At 43.3% G+C, this 13917-nt stretch overlaps 1 protein-coding gene across 1 annotated transcript; it reads left to right on the top strand.

Moving 5' to 3' along the window:
• Positions 1-10504: 10504 nt before the first annotated feature.
• Positions 10505-13650, top strand: LOC101785548. The gene is made up of 8 exons (XM_004971475.3): positions 10505-10800; positions 10912-10974; positions 11064-11225; positions 11309-11491; positions 11578-11708; positions 12355-12523; positions 12647-12776; positions 13263-13650. Exons 1-8 carry the CDS (start codon positions 10576-10578, stop codon positions 13457-13459), a joined length of 1260 nt encoding a protein of 419 aa, XP_004971532.1. The 5' UTR covers positions 10505-10575; the 3' UTR covers positions 13460-13650.
• Positions 13651-13917: the final 267 nt, after the last annotated feature.

The raw sequence follows: 13917 nt of genomic DNA, 5'->3' as shown, positions 1-13917 counted from the left end.
AGGATACGGTCAAACTTCAATTAATGCATTTGTTTAAGTATAAATTAAGAGTGGATAAATAAACAAGCACAAGAACATGTGGCAAAGGTTGAGATCATCCGCAAACTGAAACAATTTCATCTATTAAGTTCTACAAACCACATAAATAATTTGACTTGGCACAAAAATAATTATTGGAAAAGGTGAAAGATAAAGGGGATCTGCTGGAGCAATAATTTTTCACCAACTCTACCAATAGGGTACAGTAGATCCACATTCCCCAATCTAACTATAATAGTGAAAGCCAAAGAGTACGGGGAAGCAATCTAATAATTTCATCTATTAACTTCTACAAACCACATAAATAATTTGACTTGGCATAAAAATAATTATTGGAAAAGATGAAAGATAAAGGGGATCTGGTGGAGCAGTAATTTTTCTCCAACTCTCGCGATAGGGTAAGCAGATCCACATTCACCAAACCAACTACAATATTAAAAGCCAAAGAGCATGGGGAAGAATTCTAATAATTGAATTTAGCAATACAGGGAGGAGACCGCTGACCTGATGAACATGGAGAGAAGAAGGTGTCGAATGCTGCCTCGATGGAGTAGCCCGGGCATGCGCCACTTCCTTGGTCTTCTTTGCATGTACTCGAGCGTGGCAGCTGATGGTGGTAGCCTTAGGGAAGCCGACGGAGCGATGGCCTTGAACCATCTCACAGCTTCAAGCCCGTCACTAAGGAAGCCCGCCGCTTGTCGCTGAGGTAGCTTGCCGAAAGTCGCTTAGGTAGCCCGCCGCCCGTCTAGCTTGACGGCGCTGCCAAAACCGCGCTTGCTACCGCCACCGCAGATCTACTAGGGCTATTCAGTGGGAAGAGGATAGGGGGCTGATTTTAGAATTACTAGGCAGGATGTAGGAGGCTTGGATCCCCTCTTTTATTTATATTACTATATATAACGGGGGAAAACCCAAAGGAGAAGTGGGGAATTCAAAACTTCAAATCCTGCCTTTGTGCTCGGTAGCGAGAGATGGAACTTTTTGGAAACCGCCATGATACCTGGGTCACTGGCACGATGGACCGCTTGGGACTCAGACCCAAGCGTCAGTGACCTTACATAGACAAGTGGTTCCAGAAGGGAGTCTGGGACAGTCCGTGGCATCATGGCATTAATGAGCACTTCACGGATTATCCCCCTTTGTAGATTTATGTCTGCAGGATGATTCGACTATTGCATTCCAAATGTGCTTCAATGCAACAAATCAATTTACTATTTTGACTGGATAAAATATACTTAAATAAAATATTTAAACTATAGTGGATCCGGGCCGCGGCCTTCTAATCTCTACTTAACGTTCATAGCCGCAAGCACACGGATTTTCTTGATAACTTCGGGATGGTGGTAACATACGAACACAAAATTCTCTGTGAGTATTCCGTGTGGCGAGATTAGCGCTATGAGAGACATGCACTTCTCCTGCAATTGGGTGGAGTTCGTCTCAAGTGCCCATTGTAGAAATGTGCGCACAGTTTCCATGCACGCCATGTCCCAAAACTTTGATGCATAGTGCAGCTTCAACCATTCGACGCAGTACATGTTGGCGAGTGAGAGTAACACGGACTAGGCATTGACAGGGGTGTCCCATAAATTAGCCTCCTCTAGGAGTGATCCTTCATAGGCGTATTTGATCAACAGCGAGAAGCCATCAAGGTCGGCGTCTTTACTTGAAACAATTTCTAACTTTGACTCCACTCCACTGCCATAGAGCAATGCCTCCATCACATGAGATAGTGCCGCCACATCAGCCCGTCTCGCTCGAATCACCCGGTCGCCTATGTCGAAGACAACGTCCATAGGGGCTTGGGCTGCAATTGTTGTGCATATGCTTCTGCCTACTGATGGAGGTGGAACTTCAATGCAGTCGTCCTGCAGTACTGTAACAGTGCAGGATATGTTTACGCGATCGGAATGGTCCCACACGTGCTCAATCTCATGATGCCCTACGAGGCAATTAAAGCCATGTTGTAGCTACCTATTCCTAAATTCAAGTTCCTATAACCCATGAACCTGAAATGTATCATCATAGTCGGCTAGGTCTGAAGCCACCACACGGAACAAGACTCGTACCTACGTACAAGCATTCACAGGGTTGACCATGCGAGCGTATATGTGCAGATGTGTAATCATAGCAATGAGACACCTACCTTTTGCGTGCTGTTCATCAAAATGAGGGTGATGGAAATTCCTTCTGGTACTGCTGGTGGGTACCACGGATCATGAATACCCGTAGGATAGCAATGCATCCTCCATTGACGGCCTCCGATCATGAATGTACTGGATTGCTTGTACTGCCCAATAGTTCCTTCTGCTTTTCCTTCCGTGCTTGAGGCTGAGAATGCAACTTGCGATGAAGGGAACATGTTAGTGTGTAATGCCATAACTGCAAATGACAATGATAGACTTGTTGGTACACTGCCTTTGATATGTGGGAGTGTGTCATTCTGAAATGGCCATTCGTGAACGGCCGTTACCGGTCTTGAATAGACACGTCCCTACAGTATGCGGATATGCATGTTGTTCCGACAGTGGCAGTCGTGAACGCCCGTTACCAATCTTTAATGGCCTATTCTAAAATACCTTTTCAGTCTTGATTCCTGGCCTTTGGTAGCATTTGGTCCATCATATTCCGTCTAGGCCTTGTCACATCGGCCAGTTCATGTTTTTCAGGCTCTGCTGGCATGCGGGAATCATCTAGTACGAATCCATGCCCTTGGTAGGCCTCTTCAGCCACGCACCACACATGAGTTGGACTAGTCATGGCATCCTGCACCGTGCGTTTGACAATGGAAGGACTATCCAACCTTATCGATTTGTGCAACATGCCAACAATTATTCTCTTTCTCTAGATGCAGTTGATGCTTATAGCTGTCACAAATGAATGGTAGCAACATCTTTCTTATATTAAACTCACTATCAAAAGGGAACCTATCACTCAATCACTCATAATCTTGCATGAGTTGTTTCGCAGGAATGCCAGCAAAATGTACACATGGACACGTCGGGCTTATCTTGTGACACCCGTCGTGCACACATGTAACTGATGTGCAAAACTGAAGATTCTAAACTAGCTTCGTGGTAGGCTTAGGCCTGAATATATTCTAAGCATCTCATATTTTTCATTGCAACTTTGGCCCACCACACCGAGCTCGCGTGCCCACCGTAGTGCTCAATAAATAGGCGGGTGCACAACGTTCTTGCAAGGCAACGCCTACACTCATCAGTTCCCCGTCTTGCATTGTTTGATTGGAGGTACGCGAGGTCATTTTCTTGTTTATCTCGTTTACTATATGCATGGTATTGATATGGCTAGTATTGTAAGTGTATAGTGCCTTTGTTCTTCGTTTGTGTATGTACTAGAGAATGGCTGGACATGGAAGAGACGGAGCATGGAACTTGGAGGAGTCGGAGAAGCAGGAGTAGCTTGCACCTATGGCACCTCAGCAGCACCGGTTCTGATGGCACCTCCACTTCAGCCATTGGCATTGGCACCTCAGCACACCCTGTCCGTATGGCACCTCCAACTCAGCCGCTGGCAAGAATGAAGAAGTAGCTTACTCGACAAGGGAAAAGAACGATGTAATAATATAAACTCATGCTGCCCTTATTGATAACTGCCCCCCGCAAAGTAATGTAAAATTATAAAGCGGTCCTCCAATCTCTCCATGAGTGCCACATTAATTTCATTTCACGGTTTCTTAGGTTACCATTCAATGGGCATTTCGTATTTCCAATACGTTATTTTCATTTTGTGATAACATTTAATTTATAGTTGAAACTGCTCCACACAATGCAAAGTTTCATGGGTTGTTTCCAAGGCTACATGAAAATTCTATCTTCATCTTTAGAGGTGTGGGTTCATTAGTGATAGAAATACATAATTTCATTCCATGGATTCAAATACATAATTTCATTTGTAATACATACAAGCCATAGCATTTAAACAAGTGATACATTGTACTCAGATAAAATGTGCCCATGAATAATATAGTAGTTAAACTGTGCCCATGAATAATATAGTAGTTAAATGATAGTTATATAGGAAATTCCGGTCCGGTAAATAGTAGTTAAACAAGATGATCCAGTGAACACAAACAAGCAGATGCAGTTGTTACTCAGGAAGGTTCTTTCTACAAAACATCAATTCACTGGAACTTTGCCAACCACTTCCACTCCCTCATCATTACTTTGTGTTGGAACTGCAATCTCTACCTCGTCCACAACTTTCCCCTTCTCTATCTATTACAAGTCCTTCATTGTTCTCCCTCTACCTTCTTTGGTTGTCCAGTCAATCTCTCCTCAAACATGGGTCCTTCCTAGGCAAATCTTATGCCAGATCTTGTTGTGAGTATCGCCAATAAGATCAGTGATGCAAGAGATTTCATCAGGTTCAAAGCAATTTGTAAGAGTTGGAACTGCGCTCGTTCAAGTGAGGCACACCCATTTGACCCTTGGATTCTGAAATATGAACATATTGGTGAATTTGGAGCAGTGACATTCGCATCCATCGTGGATTACCGGCTTTTTGAGGTCTCATTTCTAGCATTAGTTGGGAAAAGGCATAGGCTGATTGGTTGCGATGGATCTGGATGCCTTGTTACCGTAGATGATAGAGATGAGAGCATTGTGTTCCAACTGAATCCTTTGTCACATCGGGAGCACATTGTCCTTCCTCGACTTCCAACATGGTGTCGCATGGGTTCTCTTGATGCTTATATCTTGGGTTTGTAAACATCTACTGGCGCAGAGTTATTTGTTGTGGTAACCAATTTGTGGCCCCTGAAATCTACTCCACTGCTAGGGTCATTGCCCGTCTGCATATGGCATTTGGGAAGCCAATCCAATTGGACTACCATACCTTTGGAAGATTTCTGGCGCAGTTCTCCTGAACACATGTGTATCTACTTTGAGCATCATCTTCCAGCACCTCCTCAAGTCGTTGGACTCCGGTTATCATGGGTTATTGGCATGAGCAACTCTTCTCTACTCTTCGGAAGATAGTATCATCAGCTAACAAAATACAAGCATGATCCCACCTCTCAATCGTCTACCTAGCAATAACACCAAACATCACATTATGCCTTTAATCGTCTCTGAATGACCTTATATATTTGGCCTGCAGCAGCGATTCCTTGACCCTCCTCACCATATTGGTGGCCTGTTCCAGGTGTCTCTTCACCTTCTGCAGCTTAGCGACAGTTGCTTCAAGCTCCATGTTAGCCTTTGCGCATTCTTCCTTCCACATCCTTGCATCGTTTTCAGCCTTCAGATTGCTGTTACTATTTCCCATTCCTAGCTCCTTTCTCACTGCATCATTTCTAATTTTCTTCCTCGTGCTCATCAAGTCAATGGTTGTCTCCCTAAAGTATCACTTCATCATGTGCACCTCCTCCTTAGCAATCCTGCATTCTTCTTCCTACGACCTTGCTTTCTCTTCATCAGCTTCACCAGAATACCTTTAGTCCTAGCATTCCATTCTGGATAAATCCACTTAAATGCCATGCATTTCTCCCCTTCACGTTGCAGACACCGATTACATTCATACAGTTCGCCAATTACAACACTAATATCAAGAGTACAAGCAAGGTTTATTAGAATTGAAACAAGTTATCGTTTACCTTGCAGCAGGATCTATACCGGCGCCCAGGGTTGTCAAATGTCCAATCATACTTCACATGGAGAGCAAACCCGTGCTCGCACTTGTTTTCAGGATGCACAATGATAACATCAGGAGACGGCGATCTGGTGCTATCAGTAACTCCAAGCACCTGTGGGAGCTAATAAAATACAAGAACCTATCAAACTACAAAACTAACTGCATATGTGGAAGCGATCTGGTGAATTTTTTTAGTTAAATCAAATCTTTTTAAATTTATAGAAAATGCAAAACCACTCAAAGGGCCAAATTTGCCCAATTTTGACCGTTGGATGTCTCTTCCTGTCCAGTTTTGTAGTTGTGGGTTGAAAATTAGACTTCTGCTATAGTTGGAGAGTGAAAATAGGACTTTTCCCTATGGAATAATAGGTATCTCAAAACAAATTAATTTGATAACTAATTCAGTGGCATGCAGCTTACGTTTAGATACTCTATAGCACAATAGGCCTCTCTTTCTACAAGAACTAATGGAATATTATGTTGACCCTATAGAAGCACATCCTATAGTTATACACTATAAGCACGATAGTGCAGGAAGAGGTGCAACATAAGACGGGGTAATGTTTTGTGAAGAAGACACTAAATTTTATCACCCAATGGAGAGCAGGATTCCGATTGAGAAAAGAAGCAATTCTGAGATACATACAAGCACAATATATGGGTCAACTCAACTCTACAATGCATTTTGATGTGGAACATCTAGTGAATAGGCATACGAATCTTGACTTGGTTTCAATACCCTTCGTGAACGAAGAAATCTATGAAGTAATCAAGGAAAAATGCCATCAAATAAAACTCCATGGCCAGATGTCTTTAAGAGCCTTTTCTTCAAATAGTGATGTGTTACATGTTTAGTTTTCCTCATTGGCGGCTGCACAGGATTGGGCCATTAGAGGGGCTCCTCATCGTCCTTGGCTGCTAGTAACCTACCTGCTGCTGGAGGTGGCGACACATCCACTCCTAGACACCAATGCTGCACATCATATCACCGCCACCAAATTAACATCTATATATTGTCCTTAGTAAGCCCAGTTTAGTTAATTTAGCAGCAGTACAGTATGTATCATGCAACAAATCTATGACAATAAGTTAATGCAAGATAAGACTTTGCTACCATAAATATATTTACATATAACATATAAAACTTGAAAAAAAGGGAGAGAAAAGAACTATAAAACCTTGCCGAGGCCCAAGGGCCTCACACCTGCGCGCATTCTCCTCAATGGTAAAATAATTTATACCACGGAAGGTCATTCCACCACCTCCATGTCTAGCAGTGGGGACTATGCACATCCTAGGCCACTGGAAGTGCGGGTATACCTCTTTCAATGGTGCAACACGTAGAGATCTACCCAACAACAATGACCACCATGCCACACAATCCATTAGTGGTGGTCACAAGTTGCGAAGATAAAATATACAAGTACCAAAGTAAGGATTGTGGTCCCATGCTAGGAGGTGTGGAAGGAACGGAATGGTTGCATATTTGACCATAAGGAAAAGTGAAGGGTGCTAAGTCCTAAGATCAAAGAGAAGGTGCAAACATGGATTATTGCATGAGTGAGGCACCTAGCTCGTTTTATATGTGGAGAGTAGCCTTGTATCTTAGGGATAGCCTAAGTCTGTTTACTTTTTTTTTAGCGTGCCTTTGCATACCAAACTTTTCATTATGTATTTTAACTCATTGGGGCCTTCCTTATTTTTATAATAATAGGGGGCTCTCTTGCCAGTTCATTATTTTTTGAGAAAACAATGTAGTGTAAGATTTTCTAACTAGAATCACTATATTTTAAGACTATATAATGTAAAGTAAAATCATGTTCTATAAAATGATGGAAAAAGTCCAATTTCCACCCCAAACTAGCATGATAGTTCGATTTTCAACCCCGAACTAGCTATTGAAACTGGGCAAAATTGATTCTTTGTCTGGTTTCAAAGGAGGTTTTCCATTCTTTCAAAATAAAAAAACAATCTATTTTAATCTAAAAATGCATAGCTAATTTATTTTGAATCAGAAAAAATAAACTGGTAAAAAAAATTATCTAAAAGTTTAACATATATGTTGGTACCTTGTTTGAATTATCTTGATCTTATTTGTTCCCGTTCCTGGTGTTTAATTTATTGCTTCTAGTCTTGACCGCTATTAATTTAAGTTGTCGTTTTGCACTATATTTTACATTTGTTGCATGATTAGTTGATTGCATGATATTTGAGCCCCCGCCATATTTGAAACTTATTTCCTAATCAAGAAACTAGTATAAAGTAAAGCCCTAGCCATGCAATGCTTATGTAGGATGTTATGGGGGAGCATGTTATCTGTGAGGCTGGTGTCATGCATCTTGCTAGTGATCTATATAGTCTTAGTTCACTGGATCATCATGGTCAATCTCTAGGTTTGATACAGTGCAAAATGACACTTTCATAAATAATAGGTATGACTACAAGTAATGAACAGGAATAGATTATATTGAAATAACCCAACTAGAGCACCAAAGATAGGTTATACTTTTGGAGAAAATTTGGTACTGGTTTCATTTTTTCAGATTTAAAATAAACATTTTTTAATTTTAGATTAATATAGAGTTATTTAAATATCCAGAGAAATGGGAAAACGCCTTCGAAAGCACTGAAATGATTAATTTTTTCTGGTTTCAATAGTTGGATGTGGCTCAGTGTTCGATTTTATAGCTAAGGGTTGAAAATTGAACTTTTATGATAATTGTAGGGTGTAAATTAAATGGGATTTTTTCATAAAATTAATGGGCCAATTTCGTGTATATGAACATGAAAACATGACAGCAACTAGCGATCGCATATGATGCGATACCCGCTGTATATGTAGCTTAATTATACTGATATATAACTACTTACGCATCGAAATATGCCGATCACGATCAAGAACGTGTGAATGGTCCTTGGGCATCTGATGATGAACCAACGAGAAGTCCCGTCGCAATAATCGGTCTGAACCTGACGATCCAAACATGTCTAGACAAGGTACAAAACGATGCATGGCGTCGGTCGCCTCGGCCCTACGCCATTCTTTGGGAGATGGAATTAGCGCTCAAACGCAAGCAGCTAAGTATAGCACACGTATTCAAACTGATCATGAGAGCTTTTCTCCCAAAGAAAAAAAATGATCATGAGAGCTAGATGCTCGACTTCTTTCGCTCGATGTTGGCAATCGTCGTCGCGTCCTGCTCGTCACGTACGTACACTCCCATGACACCTTTATTTCCAGCTCACCCTACTCACAACGATGGAACAATCTACAGGATAGTTGCTACATGTATTATACACTCCCTCCTTCCTTTTATATATATATATATATATATATATATGACGTTGGATAGTTTTATATGTACTATCCAACATCGTATATAAAAAAGAAGGTACTACATTAGTGCCCTATGCGTGTGTGCAACATCACCGTCATCAAACGGGAGATTCATGCTTGATAAGTCCGTTAACACGTAGGCGGGCGCTTATACGGTATACATAGTATAGATGGGCGCTTTGCTGGTGCCGAATTTTCCTTTACCCTTATTTTTTAAATAAATCTGTAAATCTCTTCTATATTAATATAAATGGTACAATCTGTGCCGTTCGTTCAAAAAAAAAAGTCCGTTAACATGACACAAGATAGACTTCGTTACTACGGTTACACCTGGCCGCGCATATTTGTTCGAGATCCATAAACGGCATATGCGTGCACCATTGCAGCAGATCCTGCAGCAAAGATACGGACGTTTGCTCACTTTGCTGGTTTGTGTAAAGATGATAATGTTCCTCCCGGAAAAAAGGCCGCTTGCTTTGCGTGGAACGATTTCCGTTGCTCGCAATATGCTATCAGTTATCACCTGTCGACGTCACACGTGACGCATGCAGGACGTACGTGGACGGTAGTCCGTTGTGCGCCGTGTTCTTCAGCTCCGCCAGACGCGCGCGCCAAAACAAAACCAGTTGCTAGCTACTCGATCAGTAGCTTGCAGCAGCGACGTACGTCGCGGCCGGCCAGCCGGACCTGGCGAAACAATAATGGCACGTCGTTGCTGGCCGGCGCGAGGGACCAATGGCCACGCGCCGAGCACGTAACGCCGCCGGTGGTTCCCCGGCGACGACGGAGGAAGAAAAGGAAAATGCATGGCCGCCCGGGAATGAACGTTCCTTAAAAAGGTTGCAAATTTTTTAAAAGATGCTAGAGAGATTCTCGTTAAAACAAACAGTCGGGAAAGGGAGATTCTTTTATCGTTAGGTACAGTAGCATACCTAGCATTGCATACCCCGCAGGGATGGACGTAACGAGAGCCGGGTTGGTTGGGCATTCACTGTTGCTTGCCTGGGTGTCATCAGCCATCCATCACTCGTTAGACAATGGCAAGAGGGCCGGGCTACTCCGGTGAGCCGGTGCCGTCCCCAGGACGGCGTCCATCCGGACAGCGACGGCTCGGGGCCGCGGCACTAACGCAGCAGCGAGCCGCAATTAGTGCCGTGCTCCCCTGCGATGACGACGACACGGGTCTGTCCGTCTCTCTCACTCATGTCTGTCCCTGCTCTCAGATTGTGCCCACTCCGAAAGGCACTCACGAGGGAGCCGTGTGGTGGGCTCGGCTGTTAGGCGGCCCTGAGAAGGCTTGGGCTGTGTAGTAGAGACCTGGTCAGGCTTGATGGGCCTCGTGGCCTGATTCAAACTGGGCCAAAAGTAGCGACGAATGAACCACCACAGGCCTTGAGTCACACTTAGAGAACGAGGCCCAGGAAATTTCCCCATTTCCTCGACTCTCCCTTCCCCAACGCGGCTCTCGAAATCCCCCGCTTCCGCAATTCGTTTCGCTTCCCGGCGAGCCCACCGCCGCAGCAGCGCCTCGCGTCCCGGTTACCATGGCTTCCGGCGAGGGGGACGGGGAGGGGTGGGAGGCGGCGGTGCGGGCGGAGGTGGGCGCGGTCGGCTGGTGGGACGACCCCGACGGCGCCGACCTCCGCGCCAGGTTCAAGGCCTTCACGGGGCAGCGCCGCGACTGGCCCCAGCCCACGCTCCTCTTCTGGAAGGACCTCCTGCTCCGCGTCGCGCGGCGACTCCGCCTCTGCTCCGCCCCCGCGCACCTCGTAAGCATCCCGCTTAATCGCCCTCCTCTCGCTAGTCGCTTCCCCTCTCCTAACCCTCTCGGATTCGCTCCCTCTCTCGTATTCTGACGCGACGCCGGCGACAAACTGCAGGTGACGAGCGTCTGGTTCGCGCGTCCCGGGGGGCTCACGCCGCTCTGCTTGCCGCAAGTTCTGGTCTGTCCTTCCCTCGACAATTTCAGATTACGTTGTTACTGCGGTGATCGGGGAAACTGTTGAACTTTGAATTTACGGGCATTTTGCAGGAAGAGATGCGCGCAGATGGGGACATACTGCTGAAATCCGAGCTGATCGATCCGTCCACGGGAAGCCTGTACCAGCTGGTCAGGAGGGTGAGCCAGATGGCCATCAGCTCGAGGCGGCCGGTTTTGCAGGAGGACATCCTCGTGTTCAAATCGTTGGTCGAGGTATGCCAAAATGATGGACCCCAAGTGTAGTTGCTTGGTTGGATGCTGGAATTCTGATGTGTTTCGCTGCTAGTCCATTGCAGGAAAGGGCTGCAGATATTGCTAGGCAGTTAAGTGACTCTCATTGGACATCGACATGTGTTGTAACGATCAGCAGATTCAATAGCTTCTTCAGCGATCAGGAGGATGCTCATGCCGCATTATGTTTCTTGACGCAATCTGGGAAAGCTCGGTACCTTGTAGCCAGGAAGCAGGACCATATTGAGGTACGATCCCTTTTGTTGTGCATTCTATTGCTCCCGCTGAAGCAAGTGCCCTGCTGTATTTGCTTCAGTTGGATTCATGCCTGCAGGGTGTCAAGTTTGCACTCAACTCTGCTCAAGTTCCTGCTGTATCCAAGCTTGATCATGACACCTTGCACTTACTTTGGACAGAAGAGAGGTTGCAGCAGCAGCTTGATGTGCTTGATCGCAGATGGGAGATGTTAGTACATTTCGCAATTTCAATCTACAATTTGATATACCACTCAAGTGTTTTGACTTTCAAAAGGACATTCTTTGCATATGTTGCTTTCTATAGATTGCTGACTAAGACTATACATTTCAGCATATGACACTTCAATGGCCAGTTTCATACACAGAAATGCAACACAAGGTTAACTATTTCTGGTTGCTGAACATGATCCATCCGGATTCAACACAATAAAACAAACACATAAATAGTGAGGTTACTATAATTTTCCCTATCTGACTGCATTGGGAAAGGGCCAGTCTGTTGCTTCCAGCCACTGGATTTGACATTTTCATGCTATTGGGTTTTCCATCACATTCTCATCCCTTTGTAGTGCTACTGCTTGTTGTGTTTGTGATATCAAATTTCTCTTAGGGTTTCAACTTCCTGTGTTTGGCTGCTGGATGAATTGTTTCTTCACAATATTGAAAATTAGGTGGTCATACAATCATGGGTATATTAACATAGCATTAGGGAGATCTAGTTTAAATGAAGAACTGAAGAAGACTGTGCACTATGGATTGATGCTGAATTTCATAAACTTAGTATGATTAGAGTGGACTTTGGTAACTGCTGGTGCTAAAATTGTTCTGCTTTGTAAAAAATTATCTTATGATAGTTCAAGGAGAAGGGCATTGGCATTCTTCAAGTCCAGGGACAAACAGGCTGCTTATCGTTATGCGAGGCAGTCTAAAGTATTCTCACAAAGCCGGAGCAGATGCATGCAGTTGTTAGAAAGGGTTGAAGAAGTCATCAGCCTGATTGCTAGTGCTGAATCAACTAAGAAGGTGCCATATTTTTTTACAAATGTATATACTCTAAAATGACAATGAGTAGTTAAATTATTTGTTTGTATATATTACAAACAATAGACATGTTGCATAAAAAATTAATTCTGTACATGCTACTAGGTCTATGAGGCAATACAAATTGGTATCCAGGCAATGAAGGAGAACAATGTCAGCATAGAGGAGGTTAATGTCCATCTGAAGGAGGTTGATGAGCTTGTTGCTGCACAAAGAGAAGTTGATGCTGCCCTGGGTAAGTTGTTTGGGGTTCTTTTACTAGGAATTCCAGAGCTTTTAATCAACCATCTTAACAACTTAAGGTAATGTTGCTTGCATACAGAGCTCTTTCTAATTAAGGAAAGACAATAACATGATCATGATGGACTCTTGAGTTAAATACTAGAACAAGAATTGTGGGTTGGACATGAATTGTATCTTGCTTGTAAACAATGCTGGATAAATGATAATGTTCTCAGTTGTCTTGTGGGAACAATAAACTGCACTATGTTACCATTGCTTCCATTGCAAACTTCACACGTATGGATTGGCTATAGTTATAGAAGGAATTGTGTTAGTGTTAGTCTAGATTTAGTTCATACTGTTTTTGTCTGATCCTTATGCGCCCCATGTACTTCTAGATATATATAGGCATCTGGTTTACAGTCATCTCTTAAAAAGACTAATAATTTTCTATGTAATTTATGTCTCTCTGTTACATTCTGACCAAGTTACTTTGCAGAATCAGCACCACTCCAGTCGATAGATGATGAAGGCGATATTGAGGAAGAGTTCAGGAAGCTTGAAGCAGAATTGCAGGATGAGATCCCTCATATTCAAGTTCAAGAACCAGTGGCTCATTCGAATGAGGAATCTCCTGATGAAGTGATTGAATCATTGAGCAATAACCTATCAAGCATTAAACTCGAGGCCATCTAACTGCTCCATTTTTCACTTAAATCAATTTGATCTATACATAGTGTAATCTAGTTGAATCGTCTTGTCCCCTCTGTATGTGTTGTGTTTGTTCTGACGACATCCTTACAAAAGGGTAACTTTGTTGCAAATATATTCCTGATAAGGGTGCACTATGCTTGCTATTTTATTGATCCTCAACAGTTTGCCTCCTACTTTTTGAAACTTGTGGTATCAACACATTAGTTCATATACTGTTTGACGCATATTGTTCAATTTTACTTGCATTTTACTTCACTATGCTGATATTCCGCCCTCTGTTATGATGTCTACATGTCTGGTTGTTTTCTATGCAGTGAACCTATGGTTCACATTTTTATTTGGCATCTATCCAAAACATCAATGAATTCATCTCACTATAGGATAATGTTGGGCTTTTCGCAAATAAATCATACGCATCACCATGTTTGTGATGTTGCTTT

Source organism: Setaria italica, chromosome V (assembly GCF_000263155.2).
Source record: "Setaria italica strain Yugu1 chromosome V, Setaria_italica_v2.0, whole genome shotgun sequence".
NCBI classification, from domain to species: Eukaryota; Viridiplantae; Streptophyta; class Magnoliopsida; order Poales; family Poaceae; genus Setaria; species Setaria italica.
The sequence above is the reverse complement of the archived record's forward strand: the minus strand, read 5'-3'. Positions and strand labels throughout refer to the sequence as shown.

Coding starts and splice junctions, on each gene's coding strand:
- LOC101785548 (XM_004971475.3), top strand. CDS start 10,576: ATGGCTTCCGGCGAGGGGGACGGGGAGGGGTGGGAGGCGGCGGTGCGG. Junction 11,492..11,577: donor GGAAGCAGGACCATATTGAG/GTACGATCCCTT, acceptor TCATGCCTGCAG/GGTGTCAAGTTTGCACTCAA. Junction 12,777..13,262: donor AGAAGTTGATGCTGCCCTGG/GTAAGTTGTTTG, acceptor GTTACTTTGCAG/AATCAGCACCACTCCAGTCG.